This window comes from Manacus candei, unplaced genomic scaffold, assembly GCF_025592945.1.
Source record: "Manacus candei isolate 608988 ecotype Guabito, Panama unplaced genomic scaffold, ASM2559294v1 h1tg000094l, whole genome shotgun sequence".
NCBI classification, from domain to species: domain Eukaryota; kingdom Metazoa; phylum Chordata; class Aves; order Passeriformes; family Pipridae; genus Manacus; species Manacus candei.
In genome coordinates this window covers 1,185,773-1,207,708 of record NW_026138142.1, presented here as the reverse complement: position 1 = coordinate 1,207,708, position 21,936 = coordinate 1,185,773, and the positions used below count along the sequence as shown (strand labels likewise).

General features: G+C 39.8%; 1 protein-coding gene across 8 annotated transcripts in view; it reads right to left on the bottom strand.

Annotated features, from left to right (window-relative positions):
• The window catches only part of PRKAG2 (protein kinase AMP-activated non-catalytic subunit gamma 2), a 209,568-nt gene that overhangs the window by 22,870 nt on the left and 164,762 nt on the right, over positions 1 to 21,936 (bottom strand). For all 8 annotated transcript variants that reach the window (XM_051768289.1, XM_051768291.1, XM_051768292.1 and 5 more), the window contains one exon: positions 6,198 to 6,307. In XM_051768289.1, the coding sequence (XP_051624249.1) occupies positions 6,198 to 6,307 (110 nt within the window). The remainder of the gene's footprint in view (positions 1 to 6,197; positions 6,308 to 21,936) is intronic.

The following is a 21,936-nucleotide window of genomic DNA, read 5'->3' as shown; positions in this document are numbered from 1 at the left end:
CTTACGTGAAACCAGATCAAAATCCATTTCTCTTTCACAGGTGATGGCAAAAGGGAACACTCCTGGTAGATGATGCACTTTTAATGGTCATAGCTTATTAAATTTAAGATCTGATGGTGTAATGCCCTTCAGGTCCAAGCCAAATCCCAGAAAAAACAGGTAGTGTCTTATCCTCAAGTGAAAGTACACAGGCACATGTTCTAGATTTCTCCCCAGAGAGCAGGTGCCATGTCCACAAGCAGAACTCCTCCCTGTGCATGTGAAAAGGTCCCAATCCAGCTGAAGACACCAAACCAAGACCTGAACTGATGCTCTGTGTCAATATGTCCATCCTGTAGCTTTCTGCTGTTAGATTTCACACCACTATGGGCTATGAGGTGACATCAGGTAAGTCTGGTGGGCAGAGCCAGTGGGATCAGCTGCATGGGGAAGTGGACAGAAATTCTTTCACAGATGAAGATCTTACCAAAAAAAGTGGTGATAGGGCAGGGAAGGCAGGAAGAATGATACATGACTCTCACTCAGCCAAGCACAAACATCTTCCCTAAACCTTGTGTAGAAATTCCTGCTTAATTGACACATATTGTCTTCCTCCAAGATACAGGAATGAATGCTTCCTTTTGGTTTTGAGAGCTGCAGGAATTAAACTCCTGTGCTTGTTGTGTACAAGCAACAGGAGCAGCTCTGAAAAAAAACACAGCAATCTCACCATATTCTGGTGCTGATCCCAGCCTGATCTCAATGAAGGGAGCTTTCATGTGGCTGCTCAATTGCCTCAGCCCACATGCTGGTTAGAAGCCAAATTAGATGATTCTCTTACAGTTCTGTGGGATGGGTAAGCAAGGAGGGGTATTCACACTCTCAGAAATGCAGACAGTAGCAGCTTCATCAGGGAAAAACCTCAAAGCCAATTAAGGAACAGACAGTCAATCCTTTTGTAAAGCTGTGAGAACTCTGTTGTGACAGCAGACCTGGAGTCTGCTATGTGTCTCTGGAAGCAAATGATTCTAGAGCATTACTCCTGGAAACCTGATTTATCTCTTAACCTTGGAGAGAGGCAACACCCCAGTCAAGAATGGACTGGAGAGAACCAGAATAATAAATCCATTTACTGAATAGAGTCAGCACATGGGAGAGAAGCACAAATCCTCTTCCACTCTTCTAATGTGGAATCCATTGAAACCTTTGCAGAAATTACAAGGTATATTTACTTTCAGCTTGTTAAACCCCTAAAGAAGTTTCCAGAGCATTGTTCCAAATATTTTTTTTTTTAGTTTTGTGGTAGAACAGTATTTGAGCTCTTACTAGCGTGACAGCTACTGGCAAAATCCTACAGAGGTGATAACAACACCTGGTCCATTAGCAACTTAGGTAATTTCATTAAACAGAAGGGTTAAATAATCTGACCCTCAAGTCACGCAATTGTCCAAGATTTCTTCAGGATATAAAAGGAAAGAGTCTTTAGTTTTCTGAAAGCTTATTCTGATTACTGTTTGATTTTTATTATTTTATGAAGAAGTCTTGGACAAATACTTCACAAACAGCTGCAAGGTCATGGTGAGTAAAAGCTACATAAACTGACTTTTAACAAGTAAGAATATCATTTCGTCAAATGTTAGACTGAGCTTTTCACCCTAAGAGAGCTTATGCAAACTTGACAAGACACAGCCACTACATTCACTATCAGCTCATTCCTGGAACTGCAGATTGCTGCTTGATATGAAGCAGGGAAGCCTCTGTCTTACATTTACCTTTTACCTTCCTCTTGAAGGGTTAATTGCTCTGCATTAGAAAACAAGCTAATCCTTCTCATCTTTATGTAGCCTGGGCAAAGCCACAACAAATTAATACATTTCTTTGGAGGTCAGACAGAAATCTGGTCTTAAGAAAGCTTTTAGAGTTAAGCTTTAGAGATTGCTATAAGCTAGGTAAGAGGCATTTCCTTAAAAAATTCAAACAGAGTTCAGGATGTGGGGGGGAAATGCACTGGTCTTTAGAGAAAACAAATAAATGCAGCAACAAGGAAAAAAGTGAAATCACATTAGTAGGTGATGTTAGTCAAAAGTAATCTGACTGATAGATGGTAAACAAAGTGCTGTATTTTGTTGACCTTTGAATTTAATACAGGAATTATTTTCCTTCAAAGCATGAATATCAAAGGGTAGTATCAGGTTGCTGTGTCACTGTATGTACCAGATGCAGGTTAAACCCAACAAACAGAAAGTAAAGGCAGACCTGGATGTATGTCACCTTCTTTCCCCAGGTCCCTGCCACACTAAATGCAGCAACACTTGTACAGTGCTCAAATGCTGTGCTGAAGACACAAGCTGGTGACCAGTAAATCTGCACTTAGCTCAGTTATTTCCTGGAGTCTATTACAAAGATACCTCAGATCCATTTACTGAATAATTATAATGATGAACAATAAGTGAACACTCATTCAGAGAAACCCTTCAGGGGACAATCCCCCTAAGCCCTCCAAGGGGCTGTGAGGAGTTTGTTTTCCTACTGTTTTCACCCTGGGAGACGTATAAAAGATGAGAAGGTTTAACCACTGAGCTGCACACTGTTGCAACTTGCCCAGTTTCCCCACCATCCACAGAGTAAAATTTCCAAACTTCACAGGATAGCTCACAACCTCTAATTGTCTCTTGACTCCCTTCCTGGTCAGATCAGACTTTGTAAAGTTTCTTTAATGTGTGTCAAGCAAAGATAGCATCTTCTCTGGGAAAAGCCAAAGGCTGAAGCTTGTCACAAACAAGGAGCACTCGTGGGTCACAGGCAGGGAAAAGCCACAGCACTGAAGCGAAGTATGATATGATTCTATAAATATTTATGAGGAGAAAATATAAATGAATAAACTGAAAGGGTGAAAGAACAGTCCACTGTCAGTCTAAATCAAGAGAACTGTGCCAGCCAGCACTTTCTGCCACTTCCCAGGATTCAGCACGGGGTAGGGACCACAGGCAGACCAGAGGCAGATACTCTGTTTTGGGGGAACTATAAGTGAAACTACGAGAAGGCAAACTGAGCTGTGTTAGTTGGCCTCAGGCAGGTGAACAGAGCAGGGCTCAGTACACTGTATTTATTTAGTGCAGATGCTTGTGCCAAGGGGCACATTGTCCAGCTGGAGCACAGCTCTCCCACACCAGCTGAGCTGATGCCCAACACGAGTGCAAGAGCCACAGCACGGCTTTCACAGCCTGTGCACAGGGCTGCTCTGCACACACGGGACCAGAGCACTGTGCCAGCACTTTGGGAGCTGCCAGAGGCTTGGTAGCTGCTGGAATTGAGGCTCCCATGCCTTCTGACTGACAAATAAACAGGTCTGAACACACTGTCAGCTCATTCCTGCTCTTCATTAGCCGCTATTTCTGCTATTTAAAGCCTTCTTCCTATTTCCAATGCACCTGACCATCTCCACTCTCAGTCAGGGTTAACACAAGATTCCTTATGAATCTTTACACTAATTCCCCCATAGACATCGAGCCTAAACATTTACTTTTATGAATCAGTGTTGCTTGAGCAGTATGACTTGGGCCACGCTATATAAAGTGAACATCTCCAGTTTTCCCATAGCTAACAACAGGTCTGGAATACTTTCCACAGTGCCTCATGAATAATTTTCCAGGGTAGAAACATGGGATGTGTGCTGTGATCGCTGACCAGTAGAGGGAGATGGGATACTGCAGCCAAATAAAAATCCAAAATCCAGAGTCTTTCACAGGATGCCACGAGAACACAACCCAGATCCATGTTTTTTTCTTCCTCCATTGATTGTTTATAGCTTATAGAAAGGGAAGCAGAAGGTGAGCCCTTACATAGTCTGCTTTAGCTCTAGCACTACTAAAAACCTGAATTCAAATCCCTGCAGAACTTTTTCTAGGGACCACGCCTTTTTTTGGTGGGTGTTTTTTGTTTATTTGTTTTTAAATTAGGAGAAACACTGATGTGGGTAGGGGTGAAACAGATCCAGGAAAGAAAACTATCCATTTGAGAGGGTTCATGGGACACTGAATGTTTCAAAGCTGTGTACTCTGTTTTCAAAATAAGAACTGATACAAAGTCCTGAAGTACTGGAAAGTACATAATTTTATACATTAAAAATTAAAACACAAAGAACAGTTTAGAAGTTTTTATCTGACTACCCTTATTAAATTAATTCTCCACTTATTCAGCTGGCTTAGGAAAAAAAAAAAAGCTATTCTCTTTTTATATTCCAGACACGTTTGTGCACCAGCCACACTGACCAAGTTGAATCAATATAATGTGTTGTGAAGACAATGGTGGTGGCACATGGTGCCAGGTAAAGAACTAAAGGGAAATATTAAAGAGAAGTATGTAAAAGACCTCCCAGCAGTGTTGCCCAGGCAAGCATTCAGAACAATCTGTTTAATTTTTTCTTAGCATAACCTGCTAAGTTGGAAGACAGTGCCCATGCAGGAAGGGCATTAATGCTTTACAATATTATGACTTTATAAGTTAAAACTAATGCAACTGGGAATCAATGTAATGGTGCCAAGTTCAAAACATGCAGTTTAAAGGACAGAAAAAAAGCTCCTCACCAGTAATACCAACTCAAGATTTAGTCCACATTTATTGAATACTAGACTCTGAATGAGTGACTCCAGACTTCCCTTCTACCACCACTGCTTTCAAATAGCTGGAGAAGCATGAGAATATGACTCCAGGATCACAGAGCAAGGCATGCCTTGTTCTCCTCCAGTCATAATCCAAGACCATCATTAGGGATGCCAAATAAGACATTGGTCAAACGTTGGTGAGAGTTCTTCCCTTACCATTAAGTTACCTCTTTTCCTTTATGGTTTCCCCAAGTGTTACCTCACCAGCTGGAGATGAAACTCCACCTTTTTTATGTTAATAGTATTAGCACAGCTCCAGCAGTGAAAACTGGTATCTGGCATGATGTAATTCATCAAAGGGTCTGAAGAATCCAAAAGGAATGGGTGACCTGCCCCAACAGCCTCAAGATTAACTGGTTAATTGAATAAAGAACATCCATCTTTCAAATTTCAGTGGTGATCAAGCTCAAGCCTTTGACTCAGGTGACCACGGACAGCTGAGAATGCAGGTACCAACTCCCAACATATTATCTCATAGTGAGAGAAAAAATATCCCTTGGAATCAAAAGGAAGCCAACAGTCTTTGAGAAGGGTTGAAAGAGTGACAGTGAACCCTACTATCCTAAATTTGACCTTTCAGGTCAAAGAGGTCTGAGTTCTTTACTCCAGAGTTGACAGTCATTTTCTCTTTCAGGTAGAAGAAAGGAAACACTGCAGAACTTTTTCCCCTCTAAGGCAGTGAAAAAGTCAGTGTAGGTTTTCCACCTTTTAGCACTCACTTCAGCATTATATATGATTATCTGATACTCAGGATGGACCTGTGAATTTTTTGGGACTGAGTATCTGTTACATAGTTTCTTCTGACTGTGGAAAGCTGAAGTCTGAGCAGTACATTCCAGACCAAAATTACTTAATGGACTTAGTTAAGTCAGAATTGGAGCATCTTTAGAAGGAAAAACACATTAAAAAAAACAAAAAGCCAAAAAATACCCATTGCAAAATCCAAGAAACAAAGCAAGCCACAGCTTTCTACCACACTGCAGAACAGATTAGGCTGTTTCTATAGCAGGCAGCTAATTCCTTCTTTTGGCAAACAAACTCTTCAGACAGAGCCAAGAGTCTAGCAGATGATTTACTGATTAAATGCAAAATGAGAAACTGAAAACAAAAATTTTCTGGAGAATGTAGTAATTTGCATAATTAAGCCATCCATTTTACTCCTAAATAGTCTTTATTAATATAGCAGGAACAGGCTCCTAACACCTGGGTACACTTCAGCTGTTGCACAGGGATCTTACATCAAACGTCCTTATGTAAATTCTGACGGCCATGAAGAAGCCAATATAAGTTTGGGCTCATCTGACATTTTTTTTGAGAGAGATTCCAACTGCAAAGCAATTTACATCCTTTCTGTTCTGCTAGGAAGACCTCCCTGACTCCTCCTCTAGCATAACATGAAAGATACGGTTGAAACAATATGGTTTTGTGCAGTCAAAGCACAGCACGATGGGAGACTTTCTCTGCAGGAGATCAAATTTCATTTAACACTCAGGAAACATCTAAAAAACAAAAAAAGAACTGCAAGCAAAGGCAGACTGAAAGGAGGGTACTCACTTGTAGCGTAGTGTCGAAAACAACGAGCTTAGAGCTTGTTGGAACAATGTCATAACACTTGTGTGACCTCATGAATCGCACATAAATGTCACTTTCCGATTCTTCAAGTGCTGCAAGTAAAAACATTTTGTTGTTTTATTTAAGTAACTTTAAAAAAAAAATAAAAAAACAACAAAAAGAAGTAGTAACAAACATGCCAAATCAACTGGACACCACTGCAGAAGGACAACCCTAAAGCAAAACTCAAATTCACACTTTCAGATACGGGCAGACAGTCACAGGTTTGCACTTTGCATTTCAGACCCATCTTTCCTTTCAGATTAAATGGAACAAAACCAAAATGCATTGTTCTTCTTTGATGAGGAAGGACTTCGGTACTGAAGAGTTATAATTTTTTTTTTTTCCAACAGCAAACCACTGGAATATGCATCTGAACTCTTGTTATGTACAAAAGGAAGACAGTTTGAAACTTAAGTAGTGTTGGGCTTGATCAGCTTAAGCTCCTTAAACTAATATTTCTTGAATCTCGTCTCTGCCTGGTCCAGTTTTCACACAGTAATTTTGTATTTTCTCAAGAGGCAGTAGGCAAGTTCTATTATCAGTTCCATTCTCTTCAGACTACTTCATGTACAGTATCATGAATCCAACACTTCACTCATAAAAACAGGATCCATGTGGCTGGAGTGGTTTTAGGGGGACATTTCTGCAGCAAGGACATGCAATCCAGTCCATATTACCTCAAATTTGCATTTGTCAGAGTTCAGATGCACATGATACAATCCCCTGATCTGCTCAGGTACGTGAACTTTTTCAAAGCAGTTTGACCCTCCATTCTTTACAGCAGGTACCTAGAACATGGTCAAGGTAAACCCCTCCATCAGAGGGGTACCCTACAGACCCTGTAATAATGAACAGAAACTTAGTCATATGTTAAATTTTTGAAGAGTGGATGAAAAAGAAAATAAACAAAAAACCCCTTGAAATACCTACTGAGCACTGAAGAAATTCAAATTAGAGAGATAAAAACTCAAAATTCTAATTTCCTAGATTTACTCAAAACCAGTCATCCAGCTCTATAAATTATTTATCATTTCCAGAGTGGTTCAGCACTAAACTTAGTCCAAGTTTATGGAAGCAAAGCTGGATATCCCCTGCAAGTGGCTGCTCCAGGATTCAGGCAGCCTCTTCTATATACTATGGAAGTCCTTCATCTCCAACTCTCATTACTCTTTAAATAAATATATAAAGATATAAATAAACCCCTTTTCCCTGCTGAAATCTTTATCTAACTTGATAATATACTAACATCTATCATCCTCTAAGTTCTGCAATACCATAAACAGCTACTGTCTCCATGAAATTAATTTAATGATCCTGCAATAGAGTTGTTAGAAGGGGTTTATTTGTTTGTGTTTTTGTTGTTTTGTTTGGTTGTTTTTAAATACCCGAACTATAAGCAGGGAGGAGATGAGATATTAATCAATAGAAACAATATTATAAGAACATTTAAATAACAGACCAAGAAGTCTGGACTTTATAAAGTTATGGTTGCTTCTACAACCATAAGTGCAGTCCCTCTGTGCAGTACCAGAGTCCTTATATACTCTAATCTCAACTTTGTATACAATTAAGATACTACAGGTAGAAACAAGCATAGGAACACCTCAAATAGTAGACACCACCTACTATTCCATCAAAATAGTGAAATAACCATCCCTGGAAGTGTTCAAACAGATGTGTGGATGTGGCACTTAGGGACACTGAATGGTGAACATGATGGGATAACAGTTGGACTCAAATTAGAGGTCCTTCCCAACCTAAAAGATTCAATGATTCTATAAACTACAAAACAGCCAATTATTTTGAGTTGAAAAAAAATTACCCTCTTAGCAGAGTATATCATGGCTCAGTAGAGTCTTGCCAACTTACCTTTAATTTTGCAAATGTAATGTATCACAATAACAAGGGCAGAATAATTTAATAATTTAAATTAATGATGTTAATGGCAGCCACAGTCAGGAACTCCATATTGACCAGCACAGTGAAGGTGGGCCTATAAACCCTCCTCTCACTTACCAAACATTCCCACTCTCCAAACACAACTTCAGCTGGACCTCAACAATCCTCATCCACTCCACATTCACAGATTAGTGAAGTGCTATCTCACCCTACGCTGTCTTCCAGCTCCGAGGAGATACCACAAAGCAACTGTTTCCCTTTAACTGTAGCTAGAAAGTTAAAATTAAAAAATTCAGAAGCATAAGAGATAACCATCTGTGAGCACTGCTAACTCTAGCAGGATCTGAACAAGGATCCAATTGTCCAGCTGGAATTGAGGTTTATTTCTACAGAAGATCCTTATACTATAAGTATAATGCACCCCTTTATTAGTTACTAACTAAACATGCAAAAGATAAGCAGCACTGATTTAACTGTCAAGTCTTACACAAGTCCATCAAGTGTCTCTTGGAAAGGATATTTAAGACCTTCCAGCACCTTCAGATACCTGGGATTACTAAACAGCTGCTGCAGCCTAATTCTTTGTACGGGTGCTGGGTGTGCATCATGTGCAACAACAGCTGCTCAGCAGAGAAAAGGCCTCCCAAACAGAAGGCTCAGCACATCCCAGGGATGCACTCACACCCCTCTCTCCTGCACAGCACAACTGGATAATAAGGGTATAATCACAATCTTCTGTACAGTTTCTCTCCCCTTCCAGAGGACAAACTCACTGCTTTTGGTTGTATCCAGCCACCACTGTCCTGCAAATATAAATAACCAAATCTGAGCACCCACATCTCCATGAGGATGTTTCTACTTTATTACCTGTTTATTTTATAGTCCCAGTCTCAGCTATTTTTCTGATAAATGCTCATCCTTCCTGGCTACTATTAAGCTTCTGCAGTCTCATCCAGTACCTGCAAAGCAGCACTCCCTTTGGATGGACAAGGACAGATGCCTTTTAGCTCGACTTAAAACCTCCCTCAGTCTCTGCATGTCACCTCTGATCTGCAGACAAGATCAGTTGTCCAACACGAAGGAGATACAAACACAGAACTGCCTCCAGCCCAACCTCAGCTTTCCACAGCTCATGATCTGGAGGTCAGCTGGCTCACAGAGCAGATCCCCAGCAGGAGGCATCTCAATCTACAGCAGGATCAGGGAGGAGGAGAAGAATCCACTGATAAGCAGTTGAATGTGTATTTCCATGGGGGTGCTCGCTCATGAAAGGTTATTTCCTGAAGATTCATCTGAAAGTTATTTTGCAAGTGGACATTCTCCCTATCCCCAACTCACAAGTGAAGACAAAAATATCCAAATCCCCAGTGCTGTTCTCTGAAATTTTAACAGAGCACAAACAGAAGTCACTGGAAAGGTTACAAGACTTTTAACACTTGAAGTTGAGCACCTTGTCATACAGGCTTTAACAGAATAAATTCTCTACATAAGCATTTTATTTGTTCCTACTGCTAGAGTTCCTCTAAAGATCAGAATATCAACCTATTTGTATTTCTGCTCCCCAATTTTATTCACTAAAGATCAAATGATTTTTACTCTCTTCCTTTCTCCCACACTTCATTAAAAGACATGCTTTAATTTTTTGTTTCAGCCAGTAAATATTATTTGCAAAAGCATCACAGCTCTTTTTTATTTTTTTAACAGATGAATTATTCAGCAATACTGACTCAGATTGCAGTAGGACTCAGTACAAAGTATAATTGTCTATTTAGAGAGCTCTACGGTAGAACTACCATCTGAATACTCATAAATGGCAGGGAAGCTTCTGCAGCATTACTGAAGCCATTTCCTCAGAGATCTACTGAATAGATGCCTTCAGTTCCACTCATACCTTTGCCACCATGCAGGGTGCTTTTCTATTGTAGCTTTCCCCTTTAGAATCTCAAGGCCTTCAAAAGAAGAAAAAAGAAGAGGAAAAAAAAAAAAGAAGTGCCTGCAGATGGAAAAGAGGAACATAATACCATATGGCCAACACTTATGGAAAAGCTTCCAAATACTGCAACATAAAAACCTATAGAAAGCTCCTCAGATATGTCTACTGCAAACCACAGGCTGCCTTTCTGTGCTGTATTCTTTCTTACTGAGTTGGCCCAACAACAAGATCCTGGGCCACAAAGGCTTCCTGATTTCAACAACACCAAATCATGACCTTTCCAATTATATTTTATATTACAGCTATATTATGCTCCTGGTATCCAGTCACATTTCAAGTTTAGTCTTTGGTTCCAGGAATGTTTGAAAGGAAGACACGGGGTTCCACAGAGACCGTTTTCATCAGCTTTAAAGTGTTAATTCCACTGCAGACCACAATCAAGCTGCTGCAGCTCTCCACAGTACCCCTGCTCTCATGGTTAGATTGAGAGCTGGGACCTCTAGTAATCCTCAATCATTTGAAGAACACAGGCCCTTTATACCAATCTAAATAACTGACTTTCCTAAGCATACTATAAAATTAACTGCTGAGTTTTAAAAGCCCTTGAAAAAGCAGGGACAAATATCAGTGGATAACAGTATGTAAAAATACAGTCAGGTAAGTGCCCAGCCTGCTGAACAACCTGGAGGAGGACAGAAACCACATATATACACAGTAATTCCACCACTCACCCTGATTTTCAATGGAAACTGTGCAACTTTAAAAGCTTAGAGTTTCCTTACAGCAGCAGGAGCTGAGCTAAGCACTCTCAGCACCCAGCACCCCTCTTCACCTTGACTACTATTAACATAACCATCTCCCCTGGGCCAGGTCTGATGGTGGATAAAAGGAAATGAGGGAGCAGACATGTATTTTTGTGATATTCTCACTTGTAGTAAATAAACTAGTTACTGGAAAAAACAATTTTATTTTCTGTTACTGCACATATACATATCTGCATTTCAGGTTACTCCAAGCCACATTTCTATTTTAAAAGTCATGTAATATGTTGGATATTATATTTCAGGTGCCAGAGAATTAAAATATTAGAGACCAAAGATTTTTTATTATAGAACTGATCCAACAGCAATACATTTAGTGAAGTTTATTGGTATAATTATACTGGTAGACTATACTAAAAGGTGTTATATATACACCTCTATACTATTCTCTCTTATATCACTTAAGCAAAATAATTAAGTATTTTATAACATAGAAATAAAAGCAACTTAGGCAAGGACATATCACAGTGAAAACAGAAATTAGAGAGTTGTTCATGCACATCTGGCTTAAGCTGCAAATTAAAAAATAAATTTTTCCCATCCCAAGCCAACATTCCTTTGTCAGCAAACACAGAATAGTGTCACCTTTTCGAAGGCCAAGTCTAAAGATGTGGCTCCACAGCAGCACAAGCAGCAGCCACTGACCCCTTTGCACTGGCTGGGTCAATCCACTCCCTCCCTCCCACTGCTTCTGAATTTATACAGAACTGTTCCACAAGTTGGCTGGAAAAGCTGAATTTGTCACAAATTATCGGCTTCCTCATGCTGTCAGTTTTAGGGCTATTCAGCTCCCATATCCAGCCATGTGGCAAGCAGATTATTCCTGCCCCTTCCTTACACTAAAAGCTATACAGACCAAGGACAGCATCCCTGGTGTGGCAGCCAGCCATTATCCCAGTTCAGCTATGCCAAAGGGTGAGCAATCACTTCAATAAGCCAGCACAAGTTACCCTCTCTTCTCCTGTTATAGATAACTTTTGGCAGAGAATACAACAGGTAAAAGACGCCATCAACCTTGTAAATTGTTCTTCTGCCTGTCATCTGAAAGCTGCCACCAAAACTGGCTGTAAAGTTTCTGATCACTCCCAGTCTGAACTTCCTGAAGGAGTTCCTTAATATCCTGGATAACCTCTCCCACAGCTTTCACAATGCAGGAGATGTTAGGACTTCTTCTGCAAGTCATTAACACATCACTTCCAACAGGTCTGAAAAAAACATCCCCAGGCATACAGTTAATCCTCTCCCAGAGCAACAGTGACACTACTGAGCAAGAACCACCAACTATTCCTCACCAACAGGTCCTGAAACACGACTTTTAAGGGAAATAGAGTCATCTGAATGAAGTAGGGTTTCAAGAACAATGTTCTTGGAATCAAATGTTCAGGTAGGACTTCATCAGGGATTCGTCAGCAAAGGGACAGACAGGAACAGGTTCCGAGAGGAATCCAGTACTTGCTGTTTACAGCATGTTATTGTGACCACGAGCAACAGTTTTACTTCAGCCTACCTCCCATAAGAGAAATATCTAATTTGGTAGGTTTTTGGGTAGGTTTGAATGATACACGAATTAAAATGTACATGGTATATCCTGTGAAAAGCATGGGAACCGAGGGACTGGGAGAGAACAAGAGACTGCAATTTTGTCCCAGAATAATGCAGTAATAGGGCATGACTGTTCAGTCTGCTGAGCTGTCTCCTAAAGAGCCAAGAACACTGAAAACAGTGGACAAGAAACCAGACAGCAGAAGCTGAATCAATGTCAGACTTGGTAGGAGAGGAATACTAACATAGTTTAAGAAGGGCAAGCACAGAAAAAAAAGAAGTGATGTTGTACTGTACCATTTGATTTCTGTTTATTCATGAGGAAACTTTTCTCAGAGAAAAAAAAAAAACAAAACACCATCAAAACAACCATCCATGTAATCAGTCACAGGGTAAGACTCAGTGGTAAAAAAAAAAAAAAGACAGAAAAAGCAGGAAGAGATGGTTACAAGGATTCCTGCTCCAAGTGGCAGGAGATAAAATCACAGAACCCTGGAACATCCTGAGTTAGAAGGGACCCACAAGGATCAAAGTCTAATGCCTGGTGCTGCACAGGACAACCCCAATAGTTTTAAAATGTGCTCGACAAAACTTTGCTGCAGAGATGGAAACCAAGACTAGCAAAGGATTAATTCAAATCTTATGCAGGAAAAACAGTCCAATATATGGGAAATAATATGATGACAGTGATAGGAGTTGACTACTCTATCACTGTCTGGAAGGATTTCAAATGCAAGGAACAGGAAGAGAGGATGCAGTGACAGAGATACGACTTTATTTTTCTTTCTGTGAAGCTGCAAAGAGCTTTAAAACATCCTGGCAGACCACACATTAAAGTTACACAGCAGCATTATTCATGCAGCCACAGGCTACACGATATGGATGTTGCACATTGAACATTTCCCACCCCGATCTAAAGGAATGCATGAGCTGGCAGATAAAGGAAGATCACAGCAAGTTTATGGATGTAAGAAACTCTGATACAAATAAGTGATAGGAAGGGTATCTAGAGATGAGTATCAGAAGCTTCTTCAGTGATACAGGATTAATTCAATTACATATTGCAGCATGAATACATGATGTGGCCAAAGAAAAGGACCTTAAAAAAAAAAAGTGTGAGCACATAGGGCCAACATCAGAGTAAGTGAGCTCTGCCTTGCTCACTGCACCTCATCCTACAAACAGGAACAGGGTCTAGAGGCACAAAAACTAAGAGGGGAGAATAGGTACATTAACAGATAAATAACTGTGAACAGAGAAGTAAAAGTACACCGTCTTGTTGCTCGAGTCTTCCAAAAAAGGTTAATCCTTCTCATAACAAGCTAAAAGAAACCAAAATACATCTTTAAACATTTAAAGAATTATAATCATAATTCCTTAGGACACTTTCCAACATAATATTCAGAATTGCATGCATCTACACTTTTGTTTTGCACATATTTTTGTATGTTCTTTTGAATTCCAGAGTCTGTGCAACTGTTCAGTCACTTTAGATCATTAGGGTAATTGAGGTGTTTTCTCCCCCTGTCACAAGGAGTTGCTTCATGCAGAGGCAGCAGGTTATTGTGTGTGTAAACAGGAGTGACTTCCGTTAAAAGCCACCATTCCTGAACACTGCAGGTTCATGAAGGAGAAGATACAGTACCAGTCTACAGGGAAGCCAAACAAATTCAAACCCAGTCAGAATTCTTAGGTGTGTATTGAAGCCAGTTATTAAAACCAGCGTATTTGTAAGAACCTACAAAGGCAGCTCATCAAAAGCAAAGAAGAAATCCAAGGCTGTGTCAAGAACAGTTCAGTTTAATCAGTTTTTACTCAGAATAAAATGATCAACTGGATGAAAGAAAGATGGCAGACACAAAGTAAAAATAATAATAAAAAAAAATCACACTATGCCTGAGTCACTGATTCCAAAGCAAGCATGGATACTACCACATGTGGAAAAGACAGAGTGGAATCACCACACAGAAACTGCCTAGCAAGCAATCCCAGCTGCAGCAAAACTAATATGTCTTTTTTTCAGCAGGTTTGCAAGACTGGATGACAACTGTGTGTTTTTAAAAAGACATGAACCCCAGTTCAAAGTCTTCTCCAAGTTGGAACATTTGCAAGGTCTATCTTATGCAAATCAGGCAGTGCAGATTGGCAGGCAAGTTCACACTGCAGGACTTTACTGTTTCCACAGGTCACTCTGCAAGTGTTTTACAGGTAGTTTGATAGTTCACATTGCAAAAGAGTCTCAGGGGTTTCCCTTTATTCAACATTGTCCTTAGTGATCTTCAAAACTCTGCTTCAAAGACTCTGCAGCAAGAGTTAGAAATGGTTGCAGGACTTTAAACTTCACAGTATCTTCAAACTGAATTTATAAGTGGTTTGGAGTTAATGCAATTTTTCAGGAAGTACCAAAATCTGAAAGAAACACCCAATTGGAAGAGTGCAAATTATGGGAGTGACTAAATATTGCCACTACTGAGAAAGAAGTACCCCATTATTAACTTGATTTGCTATAGCAGAAGTAGAGAAGAAAAGGTAGTTTGCTTAAACAAAATAATAGCCAAACAAACCACCACAGCTGTTAGAGAGCTATTAACACATTCCAGAAGCTGGTTAGACAGAACAAAGCAACCTTGGGACATTGTACAATCTCCTTCCTTAAAGGTCCTAAACATGGAATGAGGCAATTGTCTACAAAAGCACATCCTGCTTTAGTGAAGTACAAAAAAGGTTATTAGTTCCTGACAATACTTCAAAAGATTCATTCTTCTGGTTTTGAGGATTAAATATCCACATTTCTTCAAACTTCATTAGTAGCTAAGACTTGCAAGAGAAAACTGATAAAAGCAGCTGTTTGAAACAATGAAAGATCCAGATCTGTTGTAACCTTCCCTATATTCACAGCACACTTCAAAATCCTGCAGTGCATTTTGTTTCTCATCGTTGGCATTAGTAAGTAAATGGACTGAGGAGTTAACACTTCTATTTTACTGTATCTCTCCACTGTCAGTGTGGATAAGCAAATGATTATTGCAAGATTTGAGACAAAAATAAAGTGAAGAGCAGCTTAAGAAACTTCACATTCCAGAGCTAATCATAGTAACTCAGAAGTTTCTTGTCCAGGCAGGCAGAGAAACTTATTTGTTTACAAGCAAGAGCTGCCTTGTTTAGGAACTAACTGGTAAACAGTATCAGAAGTCCAACTGAATACTTTTAAAACAGCTCCCTATCAATTAAACCAACCTTCAGTCATGGATTTGTACTTTGAGAAAAGCTACATCACTGTGGTTTTGTGAATAAAGGTGAATAAAGGTAGCAACTGCAGCCAGCAACCTAACAATGTTTCTAAGATTTTCACCACAATAAAGAAGAGTTGACCTGAAGAATTTTCTAAAACATATTCAAGATCTTCCCTTGACAACAGGCACTATGACTTTTCCCTAAGCATCCCAAAGAAAGATCTAAATTAAGATGCCGCCTGTCTGGAATGTGGGCCTGCTCTTCAGGATTGTGAGAGGCAGCCATGGAACCCAAGAAATTAAAATGATATTAAACCTCTGAATATTAACATCAGTAACCACTCAGTGCAGAGCTGAATTCAAGGGAAGTTTAAGGGATGTGATTACTGAGAGAATAATCCTTAGAACCTCTGCTGGAAGAGTGGTAAACAATTTGAACTTCTGCTGTATCTTTAAAACAAGTCCTGCCACATACACAGTTTGCACACAGTGTAGAAAAGAAACAGTCATTTAAGTCTTTCAGGAATTAGTTTAAGATCAAACCTAAACATGAAGCTTAACCAAAGCATTAATCACAAGACAAGCATTTTCAAAATGAGCACACAGCATCTTCATAAACCACAGCCATACCCTTACTGAACAGGGCAAGTATCTAATCTTTAGGCAATCTTCCACTGAAAACTAGACTCAAAGTACTATTTATATAATGCTTTAAGTAAGAAATAATTTTTTAGGCTTAAGTCTTAAGGACTTTGGACTATGTTTGCTGGAGAAACAGTTTTGTGAAGTATAATAAATTGTTGGTCTCAAATCCTGAATGACTTACTTCCAACATCTTAACTTGAAGCCTTTAATAATTCAGTATTTACATTCAGTCTCCCCTTGCACATTTCTTCTCCTTCCCACTTTCTAAACAGCCATTATTGGTATTTCTTATTAGAATCTATGAATCTGTGTGCACACTTTAATAGGCTATAAATTGTTCTGTTTCAATACACCACTTAAGAGATTTACCTAATAGCAGGCGTAGCTTGAAGCTACACAGAAAAAGAACTAACAGTTTCCTGGCTTAAGTAGGTGGGATCCAACACAAACTCAATGCAATATATTTGGACACAGTTTTCTGGAACCTAGTTTAGAGGTTCTCTGTATCACAGATAACCTGCAACTCTACCCAAAGCTGATTTTCCTCTGAACTCATACGATGTCCACACAGAGTACTGCTGGAGGTTTTTTCGGGTTTTAACAAACTGACTCAAAATTACCAGGGAATTCAAGCAAGACTGTGGCAGGAGAGATACAAGCCACTGGTATAGAGCAAAGCATTCACCTTTTGCACTGTGGCATTCAGAGACTCCTATCAAAGGCAACCACACAAGCCCTTTCACTGAGTGATCCCACTCCACCCTGACGGGATTCAAAGCAGGGAAGTCTATCCTACAACTCACTCCTGCAGTAACTATGCTGGAAGTTAGAATACTGCTACAAAGCTTATATAGGAAGAGTTTATACCCATTTATTCTTGTGCCAATGATGTTCCTTCAGTTAATTTTCCTCCTTAGTGTTTACCCACTTCCCATCCCTTACAGGAAATTTTCGTTCATACAGTGTTATCACACCCCTTCTTAGCTTTCCTTTTACTGAGTTAAATGAGCAAAGCCTTATGGTTTCCTCAAGAATGGCCTTTTTCCATGTCCATCTCAGTTTGCTCCCTTCTCCAGCACCTCAGACATCTTCCTCTCTGTCTTTACATCAGTAGAAATTCAAACCAAGCAGCAGAAAAGACTACCACAGTGTAGGGGAATGGTAGAAAAAAAAGCCTTTTTGATTCTGTTTCTTAAAATGCCCAGTGTCAGAACTAAATACTCCACCACAATACACAGAGAAAAACAAAATAATATTGTCAAAAAATCCACCAACAAACTCCTTAAAAAACACCCTAAAAAAAGGACAAAAGCAAAATCACATCACAAATACAATCACGGGTCTACAGCACAGGAAAACTGCTTTCAGACAAAATTTAACTTCTGTCACAGTCAAAATTGGCAAATTCACCCAACTGGTTCACATAAAACAGCAAAATCCATATAAAATTCAGCAGAGGAGGAAAGAACCTAGAACCAAGTTAGATTTATTCAAATAGTATTCAGATAGACAGCTACCTTGAAGGTATCTACATCACATTCAAAAACCTCTTAGATGTGGTTCCCTCTTAGAAGGACAGGGTTATTTAAGCTTTCCAAAGCTCCATCTAGGTGCCAAGCTGGATGCCTACAAGTCAAGTTCAACTTTGCTCTAACACAGTTATGCTTGTATTAAACTGCTTTGGCTTTGTGTTAACCCCAGCCATGAGTGCACTTCTTCCACAGAAGGATTTTCCCTTGAACTGCCAGATTTTCCTTTTGTCAGACTTCTTTACTTGTGGAAAAGCCACACCACAACATGCATCCAAAAGTAAACAGTCTCACTATGGAGAGGAACATTTTGCTTCAAGATGCAATAACTTATGAAAAACAATGCCATCAGTTCCTCTACTTATGCTGGAAATGCCAAATTTCTTAGGATGTTTCAGACTTAATCTACTTCCCCCCCAAGCCCATCCAATGCTAGAAGAGTTGTACCTTCTGGAAGTCAAAAATATTCAAATCAATAAAGTAAACTGCAGACAGTTTAAGTGCTACCCAAAGAGCAAGCTCCTAACAAAAAAGCTGTGCTGATGTCAGTGACATGACTTTAGGCTCCAAATCCTGTGGTCATCCACCCTCAAGTTATCAAAAACACATTACACATAAAGGCCTATCTCACAGGGCAGTCACATCTGTTGCAGATGATTAATAAGCTGCAACATTTCTTAGGATTGTTTAGCAACAGTTAGATTGAGCCAACTGACACAAATATTGTGCTGTCATTCTTGTCACACTGGCCTTACAGTGTAACCCAAGTCACCTCCCTTTAGCACCCAGCCATGCCCCAAGGCACTGTGCTTTCTAAGAACACTGACCTGATCACGACAGCCAAATTTAACAGCAGAGGGTATCAAACCACCAGGACAGTTATACTGCTTCATCTATACCATCCTGCCTACATGTGCAGGGCATTGGATAGAACACTGGAGGCCACCCCCTAGGAAGTTTCTTAGGGAAAAGACTCTGCAGTCACCCTACTCCACCCTGGACCGCTCAGCAAAGCGGTCACAGACAAGTAACAGCACCTTGTAATCACCCACAAGGCAACACTGATATTGTCACACCTTCCAGGTCTATCTTTGCTCATCCACGTGACACTGTAAACTCAATACCCCTAAATCAGGAAATGATATTGGTCAAAGCCTTCAACCTCATATCAAGCAGTTGTTCACCAACCACTATCAAACCAAACAGCTTCTGGGTCATGGAAGTTCTGCAGGGAAGTTATCAGCAGAGGTGACATTGTCCCTCACCTGATGCAGATGGCAGTGACAGCACTAGCAAGAGTGGCTGGTGAAGGTGACTTAAATTACTACTTGGCTACCAGTGACCAACATATATGCACACTCCTGGAGCAGTAATGTCACTCGAGGGCAGGAGAACACCAGGTTGTCCCAATATTCCTCATGGATAGCTGCAGGCCAACAATGCCTTTCACTGAGAAAAATCACGTTTGCAAATCATGCAAATGCAACACACCTGGACACATCAGCCCCAACACTTCTTGCAAAACTGTTTTCAGTTCCTTGCAGCTTTGCCAAAGCCATTACATGGAACCCCTGCCATGGTAAGCATTTTCTAGGAAGTCCCAGCCAGAATGGTTTCACTGTTTCCAAAAACAAGTTAGGGAAAATACATGTTTTGACCACATAAAAATTTTATGAAAGCATTTTCATCAAGAACCTCTTGCATCCTCCATGACAGGAAGCAAGGAGTTTTGGAGCATGTCCTGTGTATCTTTTACTCTACTAAAACATCACTTCCCAGACTAGTGAGGCTCGAAAAGTTTTGTTTGCTAAGGAAAACTCAAAGTTTTTGCTGTTAAAGTGGTTATTTCCAAGTCAAGACAGAGTAGGACTTCCCCCACTGTAAGGCTAAAAATCATATTAAGACAGTTGTATGTCATGTAGGGATAGAAAAATAGTTTGGACTGTTTGGAGACACTGAGCTCTGGGCTGACATGATCCACATGCAATACTTGCACAAGATAAAGACTTGTGTGTGATTGTAGGAACAGTCTTCATCAAAGACAACAAAACTTCCAATAGCTTCTCTTGCACTGCTCAGTAAAGTTTTATCCTTTTAATTAACTATCATTCAATACATAATTTTCATCTTTAAATTTGGAAGACGGAAGTTTCCCAGAGGAAAAACCCCTCATCTATGATGTTACTATATAGCACCCTGGCAGAGAAAGGACAAGCTTCCCTAGGACAGTGGGCACTTGATCATGATTTCTTGCATAAACTAATAAAGCTGAACATTTGAATACTCCAGATATGATATTCTTTAACAACTCTGGAAAAGCACATCACAGGAAAATCCATTGTCCTGCTGATGTTCTTTGTTGCAAAATGATGGAAAAATATAAGCTGCGTAAATTTGGTGGAATAAGTGGGTTTCCACAGTTTTAGAAGCAAGTGTTCAGTATCTCTTCAGGTCAGACAGGACAAAAAGCACTAGAAAGGAGATTTTATTAGAATCTGCTAATGTGCCTCATATCACATCACAAAGCCACTCTAAAGATGGAAGAGAAAACAATTTTGAACTCTAAGGCCATATGAAATCTATTAATTCCAATTATCATTATCATCTCTGTAACGTTTTGTTGCCATGTTCACTCAGGATTCTAATCAGCTGTGGAAAAGTTCATGTAGAACATCCCCTATCAGTGTCACCATGTCCCCTGGTATCTCAAAGCACATCTTGTGGGCAAAATGCCATTTCTGTGTGCCAGAGAGCATCAGCTTTGACAATCCCATAATGAATGTTTACTAGAAATGAATTACAGCTGTAAAAGAATGGCTTAACTTTACTGCCTTCTAACCCCAGCACTTGATCCCTCAGTCTTAAGAATGAAACTAAATCCAGCCTGCATTCTAACATGCACTTTTATTACAAACTTCTTTTAACTATTTTTGGCCCAAAAGTGACAGACATCTGTTTTCATACCTTGATTCAGATATTCAGTAGACAGCAGGAGGATGGTAGACAAGAACTCAAGAAGAAATTACTTTTAACAAGAAATAACAAAAAAGTCCTGCAGGGCAGGGAAGGGATGACCACCCCAGACACAACATCAGTTAAGAGTAGATGCAATTACTGAAAGTAATTTTACTGGTGAAAGTCTATTTCAGGAGACAGCCAGAAACGAGCACGGAACAGAAGAGATGGATGATACAGGAAGAGTGAGATGAAGGCCAGAGCATTACTAGGAGAGATTCCACTCTAATGCAAACTGTTTATCAAATGTCTAAATGCTGCTTTGTGCAACAATCCAGAGAAGCAGAGCATTCAGGAGTGAGCACATCAACCCCATGATGCTGATGCTACAATTGCTGCACACACTTTGCAGAACTCTCTTTTTCCAGTCTAGGAATTGAATACAGATACAGCACAGCCCTGCAATTAACCTCACTCTGTCTGCAGAAAACACCCCAAAAAGAGATAGGCAGATGCTACAGAAAAGCAGTTAATTCTGCATTCAGCAGATACTATTTATTATCCATAGTGAGCAAAAGGAAAAGTTTAACATGGATGACAAACAACACTGCAACAAAACTATTTTCCAAATTAACATGCTAAAACTACACCAATGCAATCAATACAACTGACAGGGATGTGTTTGCTACTCATTTGCTACTCTAATCTGGTTTTTCCTCTCACAGCACAGGTAGCTGATGGAACACAACCACTTATGAACCCCAGCTTAACCCATTAAAGCTTCTAAGCATAAATTGTTAACTAAAGCCCTTTTTCATGTTAGATCTTCAGAATAATTTCTCCTTGTTCTTTTCCAAGTTCATCATATCAGCCATTAAAGAAAACCCAGAACCACTCCTGACATTGATCAGAAGCAGGAACAACCTTAATATAGAAACATGACTGCAAAAACACCAAAGCTGGACAAGGAAACCCACAACATGTACAAAGATAACCAGTTTTTGATCTTTTATTAGGTTCATGAGAGGTCTCTCAGCACCATATTTCAGGCTAGAATGAGAAACTCCACACCCATCAACAAGCAGCTTTCGTACTTTTTGAGGAAACACAGGTAGGTCATTC